At 37.6% G+C, this 21,934-nt stretch overlaps 1 protein-coding gene across 5 annotated transcripts in view; it reads right to left on the bottom strand.

The window, feature by feature from the left end:
* Positions 1–21,934, bottom strand: part of macrod2 (mono-ADP ribosylhydrolase 2) — a 583,973-nt gene that overhangs the window by 43,032 nt on the left and 519,007 nt on the right. For all 5 annotated transcript variants that reach the window (XM_066696761.1, XM_066696765.1, XM_066696762.1 and 2 more), the window contains exon 9: positions 7,663–7,744. In XM_066696761.1, coding sequence (XP_066552858.1) covers positions 7,663–7,744 — 82 coding nt within the window. The remainder of the gene's footprint in view (positions 1–7,662; positions 7,745–21,934) is intronic.

The raw sequence follows: 21,934 nt of genomic DNA, 5'->3' as shown, positions 1-21,934 counted from the left end.
AATACTCAAAGCATTCTGACATCTAATCATATGGAAAACATCAGCACTATAAAGACTGATCAAACAAGAATTAGATAGATTGAATACTGAATTGTGCAGCTGGAAGAGGATACAGTAATTGATAATACAACCAGACCGGAGTTTGTCAAACTTCTTGTAGTGCCTGTATTACATGTGTGAAAAGTGTAAAAGTGTGAAAAGGCTTGTGGTTGTTTCACTGATGCACAAACATTAGATATAGTGACGCACAATGCCATACCACTCAACAGTATCATGCAATACCCATAGGAAGGTGACTAGAGGATAAGGGCTTACTTCTGAACAGGTTGCCAGACTACATCGAAATTACTTCAATCAGAAAGAACAATAGGTTTTCAAAAGGTCTCGCCATTCACCTTACCTTCATGCCAGATGAATTGTATTTTTAAAAAGAGAGAGGGGGAAGAACTCCCACCAGGTTAAATAAGCTCAAATCCAACTATATAGGATGTTTGCGATGATGTAGACAACAACAGACATTGGACTGTTACGTGTGTGACAGAAATGTGTTCTGTTTCACGATGGTTTATAGACTTTCAAAGAGATCTGTCATCTATGCAGATTCTTCCTGTCTGCAGCTGAAGGCAATCAACACTTAGAATGACAGTTGCATCAGTAAAACTGTGAAACAGGACAAAAGGAGAAAGGTATGGCATCCAATGGCTATAATATTTCCTGCTTTTAATGCACTGTATGGTAGAAATTCATGAACAAAAACAAAGACGATGCTCTCACAATCTTATTTTGATCTGGGATGAAAACCATGCCCAGGCTTAATTTTGTAGCTGTGAGAAAGTCTCATTTGCTTAACAGGTTTTCAAAAGATTTGACGATTCACCATCAAATCCTGTTTAACAAATTGCAGGCTTGAAAACTCACAATAAGAAACACAAACAGACCATAACAAACAGGGTGTATATTACACTCAGCAGGGTATCCTTACAAGTAAGACAAACAAGACCATAAGTACCATGTAAACAGCCAGCTATTTACACAGTAACTGAATCATAATCTCAAATGCACTAAACATAGCATATTACACTGATATTAGCAGCAATGCAGCCAATTCTAACCAGGAAAGAGCAAATTATGGAAATGTGTGGGCATATAGTCCTCCAAATATGTCTGTGATATAATAATACCTCATAATTACAACACTTACAGCATGTTGTGTTTACAATTATAAGTAGAGAAAAATCGGATCATCTGTAAAACACTTAGGGACTTATTTTTATATAGGAAAGTTTCACTAATCTCCTGACAGATGCTCAACAGAAACTATCCTAAAGGTGTCTGTTTATTAATGGTTTAATATTAATAGATTTGTTTTTAACTACAACAGAAAAGCACATACCTTAATAACACACAGTTATTAATGTTTGAAACAGGTGGCATTACAAGATTAATCCTCTTACAGTTATTTTAATATTAAAGCAGTAACATGAGATTCAATTTTTGCCAGTGGCTCGAAGCAGACAATACCCATTAGATCACAACTGATATTCTTAATTTGAAAAAATAAAAAAAATTAAAAAACGTTTGTGGGGGATAAATGTATTTCTTTATTTATTTGGGGAATTAAAAAAAAAAAAAAAAAAAAAAAACATCTGCTCTGAATTGTCTTCCTTTAAAAGCAAGACTGAGGTCAGCATCTTACACCCAGCATCTTCTCACCCAATCTGGGACTGAAGGACTAGCGAGTTGGTGTTAAGCTACCATCAGTGAAAATGTTGCTTTTGCACCTAATCCTGTTGAGCCAGTTGTACGTATTTATTTTTCTATTCAATACCACAGAGTGATTTCCTAGAGAAATAACAGATGCCTCCATAATTGGAATTTATTTTCCTTGCCCAGTCGGTACATACTGAACACTGCACCGGTTGTTCATTGTTTAGTCTTCGATTTATTGTAGCTAATTCTTCTGAACTGCTTTACAAAGCTATGTGTTTGAATACTTATAATTTATATTTGTAGTACAAGTAATAGTAATTTTAGGATTCTTAAAAGATTTATGGTCACTCCCAAAGGGATTAACAAACAAACAAACAAACAAACAAACAAAGCTGTCACATTGTCTGAATCAGAAATGCATGTTTTTGTATTCTTGTATTGTGAATCCATTAGAAACACTTTTGAATCACTGCTGGCCCTATGAGATCATAGGAGCTGTGAATTTTGGACCACACTGCGGACACCAAACTGAGAAAGACACTTTAGAGATATCTTGATGTAAAGTTAGTCCACAGTGGACAGTGACACAATTGTCATCATTTTGGCTCTGTACGCCACCACAATGGATTTGAAAGGAAACAATCAAGATGTGCTTTAAGTGTAGACTTTCATCTTTAATTTGCATTCTTTGGCCACACCTAATGTCTTTGCTATCTCTCTGATTGGTTTTTTTTTATTTCTAAGGCAAAACTGAAGGCAAAACACCCCAAGAACAAGCAGGAACTAAAGACAGCTGCAGTGCAGGCCTGGCAGAGCATCACCAGCGAAGAAACCCAGCATCTGGTGATGTCTATGGGTTCCAGACTTCAGGCAGTCATTGACTGCAAAGGAACTGCAACCAAGTATTGAAACTCACAATTCATATTCATATTCAACATTCATATTAATTAATTAATCATTCATTCTTTCCTTTCAAATCCATTGTGGTGGCGTACCGAGCCAAAATGATGACAATTGTGTCACTGTTCAAATATATATGGACCTAACTGTATCTACGCTTCTTGAAATGTGCACCTCCAGACAGATTAATTTGCATATTTATAAGTCATTAAAACCGGGTTACTACTACATGAAAATGTGCACAAAACCTCTAAGCTATCAGAACTATTGGCCTTCTTTGAGGACCATTAATTACATCAGCACACACAAAATCCATTACGTTCAATTCCCATCTTGATGTGCATTCAAGATCAAAGTGGGTATCAATAACATCCATCTGTTTATCCAAAAACTCATAAGTCTTCAGTTTCTCCGCTGCCATCCCCATCATTGGAATGAGCTGAACTGTTCACATGCAGGTTGCGAAGAGGGTCAGACAAGTCACTATATTAATGAAGGAAAGAAATTAATGTTGTACCGGGATGCTTAAAACTGTCTTCTGTGTCTCATCTAGTTCAGCATTGACATCCCAGACTTAATGGAATTCACTGCCAGGGTTGCTATTTAAGCCTATTTGAGCTTGAAAGAGCTCAAAAACATTAACTTTCAAACAAATGATTCCACTGACACTTACATCTAGCATTTATTTGTTTTTCTGAAAATGCATTATCTGTAGGGCGTTTGTGTTGGACACTTGAACAATACAAGTGACTGAAGATAACTAAATGCAGTAGACAGCAATATTGTGGCTCTCATAAAACTGACAGTGTTTTAAATCCCCGATCTTCACTGCTAGGACCCTATCAATATCAATAAAACTTTGGTTGAGAGGAAAAGATCCTGCTTCGGCACAGACAATTTGGCTGTTTTTAGAAATGCCTTTCTAGAGTTTCATTAAAGTTATATAAAGGAGAAAAGGAGACAATTTGATGTTTAATATGCACATCTCCAGATAGATACTTTATGTTACAAAAATCGAAATGTATCCATTACATTTGCATTATATTGAGATACATCTATAAACCGAGCAGTAGGGCTACAGAAATTCACATTATATATATATATATATATATATATATATATATATATATATATATATATATATGTTATACAAACACACACCCACATACATATTCCTCACATCAGTCTAAATACATTCCAATAGGCTAGGCAGATTTTTTTTTTTTTAACTGACTGACAAATGGTGGCTTTTGACATGAATATTAGAATGTCAAACTGCACTTGTGAACAATCAAAACGGCAGCTAACAGACAAAGGCGACGCACTGCTTGGCAATATTTGCTGGTAGATGGTATGCTTACGAGTAGAGACGAATTTGCATTTTATTTCTGTAGCGCTGTACGATGATTCATAGTCAGTTGGGCTGCTTTCCTCTATTGTTTAGACAGTGAAGACGGCGATGCAGTGTTGTAGACAGGGCATCATTATTTCAAGATGTTTATTTAAGGTAGTTCTCGGGACACATGTGGATATTCTAATTTATAGTTCCGAGCAATCACCCAGCCATGGAAGATTAATTCTTTATTTCTTTATTTTTTATCCCATTACCTACTTCAGTTTACGAGAATGTAAAGCTTTGAGGATCATTTTAAAATCTCAGCAATGTAGATGCTCAAAAAACAAAACGCAGAACAACAGATTCACAGAAAACCGATTCTTACAAATTCAGTTGATAATAAGGAATCTATATTGCATTAGTGCTTTATAGTCAATACTCCACCTCATCTTTCACTAGAGCCAAAACAAGTCACAAACACGCCATGGTGAAGGACCAGTGCCCAAGGGATTTTTACAGTCTAGGAAAGTAATGTCACGGAAACTGGGGACATATAAATGAGCCATATGTTCCATCTGTATTGTCTTACCTTAACAATGCTTATATCTGGCTGTCTCTTCTTCCTTCTTCAAGGTTTGCTTTCTTGATTTCTGTATTATATATTTTTCTACTGGACCTAACTGTGTCATGGCATCTGCTGTTGAGAAACATGCCTCCTCTGACTGAAAGGTAACCCACCCAAGTGGACCTCACACGAAGAAGCCCCCCTCAGGTACTCTGGCACCAAAAAATACAAACAAAAGAGCCGATACTTCACCTGCTATCTGATGAGAGTTGCTTCTTGCTCAATGTGAGATACATTTATAACAATAAAGAATAACAACATCTATATTTGTTAAAAGGCTACATTTTTTTCCCCCAAAGTGTATGAAAGGAGCTATGAATAAGCGTTTGAAGATACAGATTATGGTAAAGATCTTTCCTTGGAGCTACTCATGTGCTGCACATATTAATCTCAGACTCATACATCTATATAGCTCTATCAGAACGGTGGCTGCCAGTCTGTTGAATATGAAACTTTACTTAGATTTCTGCAGGCTGAAATTTAAAATGAAAGCTGGGAACAAGCCCATAATAAACATTAACTTTAAAAACAAATAAAAGCATCTGTCTGAATGAAACAGGTGATTTATTAAGCACAAGTACGTACTACATAAAATGTTCTAAATGTATGATTCATCTCATATTGACTTATTAGCTATAAGACCTTCAGAGCGTATCGACCGTATGTTGGATTGATGATTGGATGTGAAGGTCATAACAGCGACTGCAACATAGCTGTACCCGAGGTGATAGTGTTCTTTTGATATGTGATTTTACATGCGCATTTCCCAGAAGATATTTCAGTTCAGTTTTATACATAAAGCAGGTCTGTATTGTGTTACATTGCATGGCAGCAAACTCCAGCTAACAGAAATTTAAAAATTAACAGACAGAGATGGGACACCAGTCGCTATTTTGTTTTGTTTTTTAAGAGGTTATGGATGTACCTGAAAGAAAGGGAATCTCAGTAAATATGCCACATCTCGTATGCCCTCAGCGAAATAAAAGAACAAAACATCAGTGGACCGAAGCTAACGAAAATCTATTTCTTTCCAGGGCATTTTACAGCCCTTAAAAAAAAAAAAAAAAAAAAAAAGTAGACCTTACTCTAATGACAGAAAACCTAACAAAGTCCACAGCAGAGAGTGGAGGGCCGTTAGATAGATGAGGCCGCAGTATCCCTTCAAGCAGGAGTTGAACTGGAGTGTGTGCATAGTACCTACTCAGCTACTTATGCTATTAAAGGCTGATGAATGACATTAATCATACAGGTTCTCCACATGCATATTTACCATTTCCAAGGCCTTAGAGGAAATAAAATAAATGGCCTTAACCTCACGGGTCAAAAAGCACATTCAAAACAAGAATGCATTATCCGCAGTAGCATCGTTTGGATTTACACAAGATATAGAAGATGCTTTTCTCTTGAGTCTTCTATTTAATTTGACTTAAAATGTCAACTGCTTACACTTCTATACTATAAGCATTAGATAATTTATTTTATTAATTTTATGCCAGAGAGCCAGGCTGCCCTTTGCTCCCCCCTGGGGTTACATTATAGCATTACAGGTTTATCTGTAGATTGCATGATCTTCATTATGGGATATTTAATGTATCCATCTTTTTTTCCCCACCTGTAATTTAATCTTGGAAATGATCAGCTATAAGCTGTATATATCCCTGTACCCAGAGGCTCTATTAAATATTTTCTGGCCAAATAAATACGAAGATGACGTGATATGTGTTTAATAAGCACCAGCTAAGTGCATCTGAATATGTGGAGGAGATGTGGAGACCAGCAGCTAATAGTTATACAGAGGCTCATAGAAAAAAGCAATGCACCCATGCTGGTGAAAGCTAACACTTTTACAAATTATGGTAAAGATCTTTCCTTGGAGCTACTCATGCGCTGCACATAATAATCTCAGACTTCTATGTCTGGAAGAAAGAGGTGATATGCCGAGCATGAGGGAGAGATGAGTTAAATAAAGAAGAGTAATGAACTAACTTCTTTTGAAAAAAGACATTGACATTTGCACTGTACTGGGGAAAATGTTAGTTTAAGTTTGGGATGTAAAACCCAATAACACTTTCAATGCAATATCTTATGAACTATATGAGTCTTGTAAGAAGGGGGCAAATCAAATATCATGGAATGCATTTATTAGCTCTGGTGGCTGTCATTCTGTAGTCTGCCTGCAATGTACATACACTAACCCCCGTGCTATAGGAAAGGTTCAATAGGAGTGCTGTGACTGCCAGGAATGTTTACTGTTCCTGTTTTAGACCGCTTGTTCGCCATTCACAAAAAGACAAGCGCCCGAGAAAGGTCAATCAGTCAAATCATCTGCTGCTAACCTTCTTTCATTTCAGGCGTGCAAGCTAATCTCCAGCATCTATGATAACCCCCTATGAATCAATCTGTAAATATCTGTTCGGAATGTAACAACAAGATCAGCCGGAGATGTTTCTAAAAGCTTTTCATTTCATTTTGACATTTATTTCTGTTACATTGATACATTCTATCAGTCAGGATCTTATGGTTTGTCTAAAGTGTTATTGTACATATGTAGGGAGCAAACGGCGAAAAAAAAAAAGGTGATATAGAAATAAGAACTGGCGTATTGTTTTTTTTCGGATCTATTTTTATAGAGGGCAATATATCGCAGCCCCATTGTTCTGCATTGACACTTCATGAGAGAGACTATTTATAAGAACTTACATTGTAAAAACAATCATGCGTAGCTATTTGGGTTGGCTCGTGCCGGCAACGGAGAGGCAGCTGTGCAACGATTCGCAGTTAGTCATGGTTTACAACATTCATTAGGGGTCAAACTGCAATGACTTTCAAATTGATGAAAGTGTCTCCTCTCATACCCAATGAGCTATTTGTCTTCCAATTTAGATCCACTGCACATGGGATGTTGCGTTTTGGATGAGTTGTGTACATACATCATGCTCACCTACCTACCTCTTAGTATTGTAATAGTATTATTCTTTTTTTCATATGTTTTAGAACAGTGTCACTATGTTTACCAGTCCCGGTGAGCATTGGAAATTCACACAGCACATGCAGACTAAAGGCAGAAATAAAGAAATAATGGAGCACATACCTTGCGAAAAGAATTCGGCCATTTTTTCCTTGTAGATCTTGAAGTCCGTTTCCAGGAAGACACAGAATATGATACGGTCGATCTGTGAAAACAGAGGGGACTAGCTTTAGTAAGGCTGCATGTGATAGCTGAGGATTGCTTACTGGAACCTCAGATTCAGAAAGTCACAAACTCAATTACAAAAGTCATAGTTTTCAAATGTATTGGTCAGCATGGGATTATAGAATACACTTTTCACATATTGCTCCACATATTCTCCACATATTGCTACTACTAATTTGCCTGTTTATATTCATACACAAAGTCTAGTTGTCATTTTGGTTATGACAAATAGAGAAGTTAAAAATGTGTCTGGAAACACTAAAATCCACATTTACACTAATTCAAATAGAAGAATACCTACTACAAAACCAAAGCATTTTTTCAACCTAATTTCCAGTCCCTTTTAAATAGGTAAATACCCTTCAAACTGTGGACAGGCTCCATAGTATATTTCAGATTTCTTAATGTGCACGGTCTCCTTAATCATTTAGTGAATGTAGTGCTTAACCCTAGCATTGCCCCAGTCTAATTTAATTGCCCCATTTCCTCCCCGTTACATGCCTGGGCCAGTTTAATAGCCCAATTTAGGTCCTGGATGTGAGCCATTAAAAATGAAACTCAATGGTGCCTTTGAAATCTTAGAAGCAGCAAACTGTGAAGCACGTGACGATGGTAAAAAGACGAGTTATTGATTCAAGTGGAAACCATGCTCATTTTCATCACCGTTTCTCTAGCCTCATGCTTCTGCACCAGAAGGTGAATGATATTACTTTCCCTGGGTCTGTTCTCATGTTTTCTCTCCTGATGGGGAAAAAAATAACTGACAGCTGTGTGTAGATAACGAACAATCTAATTAGATTATATATATGACCGTTTTCCAAAATGGGACCACCCAAACGGATTGTGTATGAGGCTATGGTGTACGGGATCATGTCTGTCTGCTGTGGGATGGGGAACCAACGGTTATTTCGAGGCAGTCAATGTCAGAGCACGCTTCGTAGGAGAGAACGATTTACTGTTGCGGTGGCAACTCTCAAGGCCTGTACAATTCTGCACTGCAATTGTGTCCAAACCTCAAAGAGTTTATTATTTTTTTTAATGCTGACACCACATATTGCCAATTGTGTTTTTTTTTTCTTTTCTATATTGGATTGCTGTGCTCACGTCTAAGTGCCCTTGTGGAACTCCATTGCAGCTGTATGATTTGGATTTTAAAAGGAGTCCCTTAGTGTAGGCTGGGCTATAGGTTTCACACAGCATTAAGGGTACTTAGGTGCAGTTTCCAGTTTCTAAACCAGTTACACTCGTCGTTTATCCCTTTTGAAAAATGTGTAATCGAAAAGGCAAGCATTATAAAGGTATTTGAGCTGAATATACTGTACTGGTAAGTACGTCCATGCCCCTGTTGAGCACTTGAATCCTTAATAACAACTGTATCAGATATTCTGTACTATTTTAACTGTAAATCGCATGAACATTCATTTTTACTTTCTACGAGATGCTGAACATTTATAAGCAACAGACATTACTGTGCATTTGGGAAAATAAATAAGTAAATAAATGCATTATTAATGTGGTCAAAGCTGCAGTGCTCTCTATGTAGAAGTGAACACCCGAGATAGTGAGCGAGGAAGTCCTGATGTCCATTTGCCTCCCACAACAAAACCACACGTCCTTGTCTCCTCACCTTCTGGGAGACTAAATTGATTTATATCGCATGACTCCGACACAATACTATCCCAGGAAAATACATTCATCACCGGCAGAAGTGGAAGTGCATTTTCTTGGCAAACTCAGTATATAATCGCCCCCTTAAATATTGCAATTTTGAAAACAGGTCGGTAATGAGTACTCTGAGCATTTACAGGGGATTCTGGAGAGTAAAAGATAAAAATTACGGAATGTGAGAATACACCCCTGCATTTAGATCACAGACACGGTGTGGATTTAAAAAAAATATATATCAAAGATGAAACACTGTAGAAAAACTAAACAAAAACAAACAGAGAATCTAAAACTGTCTGACGTATGTAAATATTGGTTTGGGGAGTTAATGTAAGAAAAACAACCTCGTCTTAAATTTTCAAAATGCAATGATGCAAGATTATCCTGTGTACCTGTGTGATACAGAACAGGTATTTCAGACTATTGGAATTTGCACTTCTGTGTTTAGACTGTTTTATGATCCCACCGAGGGCACACACAAGACACTACATGAATGTCTTATGTATTTGAGGCTTCTTTAGTGGACTTTTTGGGATTTTCTGTCATGTTTACCCCATATGACAAGTGTTTAATCACATGAGTTTATGAGCTGAAGAATTAATAGGGGTTCACTACACTTCTACCTAGTTCAAGTCCCCTAAAGAAAATAAAGAAGATATATTTAAAAAACATAGACATCTAGTCTGTAGTAAACTAGAGGAAAAGAGAAAATTCCCCATACAGCTTTCTGAAGACACTCAACGTGCCAAGGGTCATCAAAGAATGTGGCCCTTTAAAGCTGAAGGGCTCGGAGACTGCGATAAATTAGCCAAGCAGAGAAGCCAGAGGAAAGCACTGCACTATAAATCCTGACAGTCGGACAGAAATTCAAATTACGCCAGCATTGTTCGAGCTTCAACGCCCAGCTAGGGGTACTGGTTTAATAAATAACAAATGTCTATGATTAGTATTTGTATTTCTTCTGTTTATTTCCTTTTTGGTTGGTTTTTCTCACAGTCTCAAAATAAGTAGGCGATTAAAAAGTACTTTCCAAGTTCTGTCCCTTCACTGCCGAATTCTATCAGATTTGTAAAGGCTTATGCTTTTCAAGTCTGTCTTAAAGCATACATACACACAATGTCCAAAACATCTACATACAGTGCATGGCTAGTGGAATAAACTCAAAGGGATTCGCAAGTTTGTTTAATTTGTTTGTTGGATTGTTTTCATGGTGTACCCCTGCCCTTAAACCTGCATCCTTTGAGTGCCATTGCTTATCAAAATTGTGCTCAAGCATGAGATTAAACAAGTACATATATATTTGTTTTTCCAGAAGCTCAGAAAAAGCAGGCCTTACAAATAAAATAAACCTTTCCCGTATTGATAAAGTTCTGCAAAGAAAGTCAGGTCCCTACAAATGAGCTCCCAGAGACCTTAAACATGACCCTAAATATACCAGAGTTTAATGGATCCTTTGAGGAACAAGACATCCTAAAGAGTCACAGTGAAATTCAGATTACCTGTACTATAGTTTATTCTAAATGTGTGAATGTGATATTAAAACAGGGACAGTTTAATTTTGTGTATTACATTTTACACAATACATTCAAACTCATGAAGACATTATTTCATTTGATAAAAACTATATTTTTATATTACATTCCTTTTCTTTATTTTTTTGGCAAACTCAGTGGCACAATTAAACCGTACTGTGTACACAGCGATACAGTGGAAACTTTAACTTGAGTATTAATTATCTTTTGCATATTTGCATATTACATCTCTTTAAGCTTTGGAATGTGTCGGTGGGTAATATTTTACTTCCTTTTTTTCTTTTCGTTAACCATTCCAACCTTAGGCATTAATTACTATAATGGTGTGCAGCTGTCATTGTTGTTCTGTTTACTCGATGGTAGTCTGAGAAAATAAATGCAGGCTACCCTGCTTATTTCGGCTAAAGATTGCCTAATCTTATAATACTGGTCTAATTTTCATTGGCTTTGAAGATTTGCTTACATCTGTCACTAAGACTCGAGTGAAATCAGAAGCGCATTAAAATAAAGGAAGCCACCGTCCTTATTTTCATCCTATGTCAATGTCTTTTTATCTACAATTTATAGAGTCGATTTTCTTCATTTTTTTTTGTTTGTTTATTGTACAGTGATTTTCCTCCACTTTATTTGAAAAACTAATGATCCATTTGATCAGACTGGAGAGAGAGAGAAAAAAAAAAAAAAATCCAGCAAGATATTCAAGACCACGCATGTCTAGGAGTGTTTATGTGAAGCAATGTACCATTCAACGCATTAATGCAGTACCAGCATCATAGAAGCAGTCCCACTGACGTAGTGTTGTATTTTATGAATTATAACAGACATCGATGATAATAACAAATTGCGGCATTCATTTTTGTTTTGTAAAGTAACACTGGGTGAAATTCAATACACCACCGTGTGTTACAGCCTTTATGAAGAGGGCTTCTTATAAATATACTGTAGCCTAATCTCCCACTAATTGCTGCCAGCATTAAAGAAGATTGAAATGTAATTTGAAGTTTACAGTTGAAACATGCTTACAGCATTAATATGGCATGAGAAGTTATAAACAGTCCCAATATGGTGAGATATATTTATAGAATGGGACCCTTATAATCCCTGAATCATGATGTATGCTGCTTTTTTTAAGATACCTGGAGAGATGCATCCCCAGGAAAACAAAGCGAGCTCCGAATCTTGCTTTACAAACAGTTTAAGAGTCCCAGCGTTCTCCCAGAAAAGTGTACCTTCATTCTGAGTAGCTAATGTGTAGAAACACATCTGGGTAACTCAAAGTCCCACAGCACATATTGAGAGCCTAAATGAAACGCAAATGCTAAAGATCTGGATGGTAAACCCAATATGTTTAGCTCCGTATCTGGGGTTGAAAAAGCTAATGGAAGTCTAATTAGGAAGCTAGGTTCACTACATGTTTCGCAGTGTGGTCATCATTCATCCTTGATTGGAGAAATGTTGCCAAAGGGAAAATATTCGGTTTCTGAGTCCCACAGCTCCAGCAGGAGCGATCGTGGGTCGCTCCAGCGATAGGAGGCTGTCTAACACAACAAGTACTGGGATAGAAGAGGCAATTCGGCCCATTGGGGTTCATTTACTTCCAACTTAATAGCTACAGGGCAAAATCAAACTATAACTTGAGTGATCCCAATATGGGAGCGATTTAAAATTCACCCAGAAACATGCATCCTATTTGTATTACTAGTTGTGCAGTTGTGCATTTCCATTTACAAGCCAGGAACTAAATATTTGCAGTTATGGATGTAAAGATAATTTAGAATTTACAAGTGTTATGTATGCATTTAATCAAGGATTCTTCCGATTTCCCCAGCTAATTAAGTTTTCTTCCTTTGTTAGATTTGTTTAACTGATAATTACGACACAAACGTAATGAATATATTTTTCTTTTCACTTGTGGACAATTAACTGGAGTTTATTCACAGTAACTAAAAGTGGGGCACATTTGCACTGGAGCAAAAAGCTTTGAAATTGATTTTGTATATTTTTCGCTGCTTATTTGAAGAACTTGGATGCAAATGTATCCTGTTTCTCTTTGAGACAAAATTGGGGCAAGTGGTTGTATGAATTCCCCCGAGGAGAGTCCACCGAAACGGCAAACACAATGATGAAAATAAAACACAAGTATGATGATATCAATCAATTTGTTTGAGAAGTTGTTTTTCTACGTTCAAGCGAGGGATGCTTCTTCGTATCCTCTATATTGTGAAGGTCCTTTCACACAGACAATTTGGCAAGATAAAAATAGTTTAATGGTCAAATTGTTTGTCTAACTATTTGTTCCCTTCCTCTAGTCATATTTTTAGTAATTTCTTTTGTACATTTTTTTAAATAGTTTTCCTTTAGTGAATAATCTGACGGATGCAAATATTTAGTTTAACAGGGGAATAACGGATTCACAAAATTAACAGCAGCTTGATTTTTTTTGCATAAGTAAGAAGATTGTCTCCTTATAGAAATTGCCAGTGGAGTGCACAATACTCAGAGACGTGAATAGCAGATGCATTGCGGGATGCCAAAAGCTCCAGCAAACAGATGATCTATCTTCACTTGCGCACCCATGCTCATAATTGAATTCAGGGCAGTGGCAGTAATTAGAAGCCGTTGGCTTTTCGCATACACTTTGCTCCTCATGTTACCTTCTTGATGCTATCAGAGGAAATAACCAGGAATTATGCTCTTGTTTCTCTCCTCCAGTTTTGAGACCAAAAATAAAAATCACCAAACTCAGACATTTTGACATTAAACGTGTTGCCACGGGACACGCTTAGTGGTAAAACATTGCTGAGGTAGAGGGTAATCATAGCAGAGTATAGGGAAGCACTGTGCTGACATGTCATAAAGCACAATGAATACCATAACAAATGGCAGTAAAGCACAGCAATACTGGCGATAGTTTAACACTGACAGACTATAGAGCAATGAAGGTTCACCTTGCAAATATATGAAAGGATAACCTCAGAAACTCAAGGCATGCAGGTTAACAGAACAGTCTGTATATTTCTTCATTGACTCTTTGGTTTATATTGATATATAGGCAGTACAGATGCCTGGCTACCCTGCAATGCACAGAATCTAAGGTGGCGCTGTGTGTGCATACCCATAGGCATGGACATTCATACTGGCATGGGCATTTGAAGGGAATTACAGCAGTAATGGCTAATTCAAGTAGCCGTGTGTAAAAATGTCCAAAGCAGAAATATACAAACAATGACACGAGAAGACAGGCTTCTACGGTATATCAAACACTGGCTCTTTTGCAAGGCGAGCTCAACCCACTGCAATCAAATTGATCTAAAGAATAATTAAGTAATCACCACATCGGACACAAGCTAATTATAAGGTATCCGTGAATAATGTGGGACAATTACAGCTTGTGATGCATTTTAAGATAACGCTTAATGACAGTAGGCCGATACATGATGCAATAGTAATATAAACTGACTGTGAGGAAGAGTGTGTCATATAAAAGGGGTTTATATATATATACACACACACACACACACACACACACACATTTGAAAGGAGGGAAAAGTCACTGACCAAAACAAAAATTCTTTAAATGCATACTTTGGGATAAAGGGAACGCACTTCCAATACAAATGCCACCGGCCATCGCAAACCCCTAACCACCTATATCTATTACATGCATCAATTGTAGAATGGACATAATTGTCCCTCATTGTTAGGAGATAATTAATAGTCTTAAACTCTTAAGTCCAGCTGTTTCTTTAAACAGTGTGGAATAAGTGACAGCAAAGCAATATATTTTTTTCTTATGGAATACATAGCTTTAAAACACACACACACACACACACACACACACACACACACACAACAATTGAGCTTCTTTTGGTATCAATGATTCACTTAAGAAACTGGTACTGGTTTAACAATACTAATTACAGCTTTAAAGTTGAGTGGACAGATATAACCAGCAAGGCAGGCAGTGTGCGCACGTTGAACTGTGTGGGTTCACTTGCATAATCGAAACAATCAAATTGCCAATTTGTATATCCGTACAGTATGCATTTGCGAATGTATGATTCACTACGATTCTGCTTTCCTGCGTGAATACAAGTGAAGGATGAAGTATGTTGAAATCCCTATAGAACAGAGGTCATCATGTAGCAAAATCAATTTAGGAAAGGTTTAACTCCCAATATAGAAGCTCATTTACAAGTGAACTCTCAGGTTTGCTTCAATTTAGAAAGATACATTCTGCCTCAAAGTGTCCCTGGGATTGTGTGGCCATCTGGTCCCCTTACTGTGGTTACTACACCCAAAGCAGTCATTTAAACTATAAAGCAGTGGTATCCTTTCCTCCTCCTGGATGGCCCAAACTCTTCCTGTTTCATAAGTGACTTCAGCGAGTTGCTAAAGATCACGTTTGAATAATGAAGCCAAGAGTGGGTTCAATTAAGTAACAGATAGCTTGGTTGGAATGATGACCTGCCGGACCCTGTAGCTCTACAGCATTTGGGCTGGAGATTCCCGCTATGAAGCAAATTAAGCCGCAAGTGATTTTAAAATAACATCTCATTTTGGAAGGAAGGTGGTTGTGGTAATTTCCCCACAAAGTGCGATCCTCTAAGCAGCTGTGTGATTCACGGAAGGGCATTAATGGAAGGGAGACTCCCATCGCGAAGCAGGTGGAATCCATCCAGGCTTTATTATGGGGCTTAATTACACACACCTGAACTGGCTCGGTTTAAACTGAAGATAATTAAAATTAAAATAAAAGCAGACCAACCACTCCAAAGGGAGCTTTATTTCAGAGCCTGGAGGTAGCCACAGAAATAGTCAAATAAAGTATGCAAATATATACTATACATATATAAAGGGACCTTTTCAACAAGAGGCTAGAATTGCCATGCTGCTGTATTCAAACACACTGCTGGAGATCTTTTAATAATTTCACTCTTTTATGAAACCTCTCGATTTAGACTTGGAGTTACATTGCATTTCTCTCATTATTGTTTGGAGAAATTCAAGAGAATTGACATGCTGGTGAGCTGGCACTACCCTCCATACACCTGTGCTGGTATAGCGTTACCATGGTTTAATATTGAACAACACATACTATCCACACCGAAGATCTATTGTGAAGTCCCAAAATGTTGCAATGCTTTCAACCTAACATTGATTCTGTCATGTCTGTCTGGTACACAACAAAATCCTAGCCAATTTGTCTTGCTCCCATGGAAGCTTTGTTTTGTGTAACCAGCATTGAAACAGACCCCCTCCCCAAACAAATAACTACTCAATAAAATAATTGAACACATACATCAGCCTATTTAGATAGCTATCTGGTCCATCATATGAAAATCACTGATTGTCTTCATTGAACAATGTCTCCCATTTCCAGAGAGACTTTAATTCTGAATAAGAGAAGGTCTTTAATCTCTCATATCTGTGGGTCAGGGAGGGTTTGACACAATAGAGATAATTTTACATCAAATGAAACTAGGATGAAAAAAAAAAAGGATTTTTGTGATGAATGTAGGGCGCTATGTAAATGATAAATGGCGATCGTGACGACAGATAAAGCACAGGCAAATACCCTAATAAAACAAAGAATGTTGAAGGATCATGTCCTATAAATATTTGATAGGCAATTTTACATCAGTCATACATTTCTCTTCGAGACGGACCACCAAGTCACATTCCGTTATAAAAATTTAAACCAGTACTACATCATGAAACCGATTCCTCTTTCTTTTCCACAATATGTCTTCCCTGATTTGTTTTTTATGCTAATATGCTGGAGGCGAAATATTTTTTTTTTCTTGGTGCAAAATCTGTTCATTTGAGCAGGTCTAAGCAAGCTGCTGCCAAATCCCCAACACATTCAGCACATTTTTACAAGATCACCCATCAGTCGGCACACCTCCGTGCCCTGTCAACAAAAAAACATAGAACTTCTCGTTTATGTACTTTGAGTAGAAGTGTGGTGGTGTTGGCGATTCAGTGATATGCTGTCCAGTTGATGGTTTGGCTATGATGCGCATCTATCAACTCTGACTTACAGATTTACCTTAATCATCTCGCAGTCTATTTATATATTTCTAAGTATCTGTCAATCGGGGAAAATGATAAGTTGAGTGATGCTTGGTGACACAGCCTGGCAGAAGTCTTTCTCGCCCAGGGTGAAGACATGGTCACATAATCAGGTTGACAATGATAGACTTTGGCTGTCAGAGTACAGTGTTCAACCTGGAGCGATGAAATCAGCATTTTAAAGAGGTATTTCCAAAGGTCAGCCCTTCAGAAAGTAAATAAATAAATTAAAGGTCTGGGTTCCCAGTAGCAAGGAGAGAGCTTGAGTGCATGGTTTAAGAAAAGGACCATGAGATATTTCAGAATACCATTAAGTGTTGAAAACAGACTGTTTACTTTCCACTGCTGTCTAATTTGGCCAAACATAAGTGTAAACTGTTCGATGATGCAGATATAAAGCACTCAATTGTGGATATGGAAAAACAAATGCTAATAGCCAAATGATGGGGAACTTCAGAACATCAGAATTAATGTCTGGGGGTTACTTGGGTTAAGTATAGAATTTAATGATTCTAAATAGACATGTTAGCATATTAAATGGAACGCTTTCTGTTTAATTTACCATTCCAGGCTATTTTTTTTAAACACAACACTGTACTTTTTTTAATGAGATGTGATGTGCTTTCTGGATGCCTGAGACACGGTTAGATAATAAATAAGCATGGAATTAAACCTCGGCCGGGTAAAAGCGGTCGGTTTTAAAAAGTAATTTTCTGAAAATATGTTTATTAAAGTCATTTATATGTAAATAGAGTATCAACATTTGTTTATTGTTTCTCGGTAAGCCGTTTCACCGCAAAGCAATTAAATCTTTTATTTCCCAACTGGCCTTCTAGTCGGACAGATTAAATGTAGTCCAAGACATAGTGTAACGGGCTGACGTGTCCTAGCTTCCATCTGCAATAGGTGGAACAGTTGTCAGCTACATTTTAATGCTACAGAAATTTTTTGCCATCAGTCTATTCGATAAATTCGACTCCTGTTTCACAAGCTACGTAGCCAACAGCAATAGCTGCAGCAACAAAACAAAAACACCGCCAACAACAATTACAACAAAAACAAGAACACATAAGAAGTATAAAACGCCTATACTGAGTATCTTTTTTTTATTTAACAATGTGTTTACTGGACTGGCTTCGATAGACCGAATGCTTTGATCTACAGTCTTGATGTATGTACTCCAGTGGATTTTGAAGTGGGTCCTTTACTATATCTTGTTTTTATAGCATCATCAATGCAGATCTCAATTTGAAAGAAGCTTCACCCACAAACATGGGGAAGAGCAGCAGTGATTGTCAGTTGTGTAGCTGAGAGATGTAAATAATAGTCTACGTTATTATTTTTTGTTTACCTATCTGCCTTTAAAAGAAATAGCTGACATAGGTTCAGTGTAAAGCTGTATTGCCATCCAATTCTGAGCTTTAATAAGCCCCGAAACATAAGATGTATTACAATGATAAATTAATGAATAGGAGGAAAAACCGCCCCAGGTTTTCTGCAGCATAATAACCCTGTGTTACCTCTTGTGGCTGCATTAAAGAAACTGTTTGCAGGTTTGTCGTGTGCAGATGGGCCAAACTTCTGTTTCAGCATGGTCCTAGATCTGTATGCTGTTGCTCTGTGCTTCACTGTCAACAAAGGGGCTCATTAATAATACAAAGGCAAACTGAACTCGTAACACATTTTACCTGTATCAGACTTTAGTTCAAGGGAATCCAAGAAAGAAACTGTGCCAACTGAAGATGTTTTGAAATGTAGGTAGTCAAACCCACTTTGACAGCCGAAAAACTGCCGGCTCTACTAAAAGGTCTGCTACATTGTCATGCCTCAAGCGGTGGTCCAGTGAGATTTCAGGCATACCTTTCCGTCTGTTACTTTTCCTCCTGTCAAGATGGGTTATACTGTCACAGGCAGCCATATTACTGTAAATCAGTAAAAAATGACATTTATTTATGCTCTGTTCTGCAGCCACTGACAATGCAGGTGGTCATGGGAAGAAGTAGAAAAACATGGTCTAGATTTAATTATGAGAAAGTGATTGGTTTACATCAAACACCAAGATATTTTTACCCCCAACTAAGTGATGGTTGACATATCTGCATTCATGTCATTACAAACAGGTTTAGTAAAAGTGAGGCTTACTGTTATTAAAAAAACACATCATTTTCATTTCTGTCTTTGAGTAAACAAAACTATCTTTTCACCACACTGTAAGATGTAAAATATCAACTGCGAACCAAGAATGACAGACAGCAAATTTCCATAACCGCATTTCAATTCTATTCTGCGTGAGATTATTACTTGTGAATGATTTGTGTACCCAAAGTGTCTTTAAAGAAATCCACGCTACACATTCAAGTTAGCTAGGTTAAAATGCAAGAGTAAGAAACCCTTGGGAATAACTTCACAATAAATAGGAACTGAGCCGACAGGACAGCTTTGGGCGTCCCACAGACTCTTCTTTGATGTTATATTTTAATGCAGCTTTAAACAGTTGGTATTTCTCTGATTTATAATTACATCAGTTTGAAAAGGTTAAACGCAGTAGTTCACTCTGCGCCGTTTAAAAACACAGGCACATTTTCCCAACACGATTTTATTGCTCACAATCCCGCAAGAATCTTGGAAAAGACGGCTTCACACGCAGCCCAACTTCCCGAGCAACGCACCACCCCATAAATAAAAAGCTAGGGCATTAACAGTTGAAAATGTCACGACATAACGCTTGTCTCACGGGACACGCCACTCTTTGAAAGGAAATCTGCAAGTAAGTAAATGTCAGCCACAAGACGAAGCTTCTCCGGAAGACCAGAAAAAGGACGCCTCCTCCCCAGGATTACTTGCAAATGGATTTTAATTGATGGTAATGGACAGACAGCTTTCCCAAAATAACCAGCAGATGTTTAGCATTTTGACAAGTTGTGTTGTCTTTTTGAACTAATCCTATAAAATCCATCTTAAAGACCTGATTCTGTTTATGAATCTCATTCCTGAGGCCGGCTGACGGAAACTGTCCGCCTATAGGTCCTCAGATAGGTAATTACAATGATAAAAGGCTTCTTTATGAATCCATTTCTAGGGTGTGGGGGTGATCAGGAGAGAAGAAATAAAATAAAAAAAAACAGGAAGGCTGCTGCTCGTATCAAAAGTGAAACACAAACAAAGAACAAACATAATCATGGGATCCATAACTCCAAGGTTAATACTGACTTTAGGTCACAAGGCAGTCCCCAAAGGTCATTTCATCTTAATGTCAGAGTAGGGGAGGGAGTTATTAAAGTGGATGTGCGATAGGGAGTCTAGTTGCATGACTGATCATCTGAGCCCTGTGAAGAGTGAAGCTATTTATTTATCTATTAGCCTGCTTCCATTTCCATTCCACGGGGGGGATACACAGCATTGCAACTGCTTCGTTTCCAGAGGCCTGTATTGCTGACCTGGCTAGTTTTAAGCTATGCCCAGTGTGTGGGCAGAGTGATGGCCTGGGAATTGCATTTTACCCTTAATGGGCAAAGAACAGCCACCTCGGCAGTATAAAATCATCTCTATATTGCTTGACCAAAAAAAAAAATATATTAATACCAAAAATAAAATAGAAATAAAAAACGAAAAGGGGTAGCTAAGCAGCTCTTTCAGTAAAAGTCCTTGCCCAAAGAGCATAGAATAAAGAAACTTCATAGCATCTATCTAAAGGTTTCAACTGATGATGACTGCATTCTGTATGGTACAAGATGCACTAAATACAAGGAAACTGGTAATGCTTGTCCCTTTACATTGACCAGTCTATACACACGAAGGCTATGCTTTGTCATTCCGTTGAAGATGTTGTGAAGTAAGGGCATCAAAGTTTCAGTTTATTATGCCTTTAAATGTGTCACGGTTTCTTTGCATTTGTAAACAACCTAGGCAGGATTTACCATAATCTGTTGTATAAAAGTGACAATCAGGCTTGAACCACACAATGTCACATTTTTAAATCTGTTGGAGAAATGGTCATTTCAAATTTACAGTGTGGTCATTCACAGAAAAGTTAACACTCTTCAGACTTTGATCGAAAAACTAGGTGTGAAGGGGTAGCAATTTATCGCATTTTTAGTAATAGTATTTTATTCTTTTAATTGCTCTTGGAGAAATGTGGTTTTCAGCTGAGATTTTATTTGAATCCCCCCCCCACTCAACAGGACTATGGCGTAAAGTGTCTCAGTGCGAACATACAAGCAGAACCTTGCAGATGTATCTACCCTGGGGCCACTGAATCTGAAACAGTCCACAGCTCATGTTTCTCACTTCCAAGGACATCTGGCGTTCAGCTGATTTCTACCATGACTTTCTGTCTTCTGGGCATCTGCTACAAATCACTCTTCTCTACGGAACCGACAATATTTGATCACTGTAATCTACAGAGTAAACACTATTGGAATCCCAAACCAAGAAACAAACATTGTAAATGTTCTCGGCCCAGATGTCATTATGCGATGTTTTCAATGTCTCACAAAGCCTTTTCTCTAAATTGCCTCTGGAAAGTACTTTACCCGGTGGCATAACTTTTTAAAACAGCAATCGCAGTGGTTGATGTTGACAGAGGCAATGTCTTACCAAGGGACTCTCCAAGAGACGCATAATGTCTACTGTTTTCTCAGAGTATTTCCTACTGGGAAACCATGTCTGATCCGGCATAACAGTCTCCTCCTTTAAGCATCTAATATCAAATAGTAATGTGATGTATAAATAGGATTGTCATAAACATATATACAAATATACATTTAAATATATTCAAAGCAGCCAATTCAATGATTTGCATTGTACTTCCAAGTTTTTCTTATGATTGGTTTACGGACTGACTAACTTATCCCAACCAATAGCAAATACCCTTTAAAGGAATTCAAATCAGTGCGGCC

This window comes from Amia ocellicauda, chromosome 23 (assembly GCF_036373705.1).
Source record: "Amia ocellicauda isolate fAmiCal2 chromosome 23, fAmiCal2.hap1, whole genome shotgun sequence".
Lineage (NCBI taxonomy): Eukaryota > Metazoa > Chordata > Actinopteri > Amiiformes > Amiidae > Amia > Amia ocellicauda.
The sequence above is the reverse complement of the archived record's forward strand: the minus strand, read 5'-3'. Positions and strand labels throughout refer to the sequence as shown.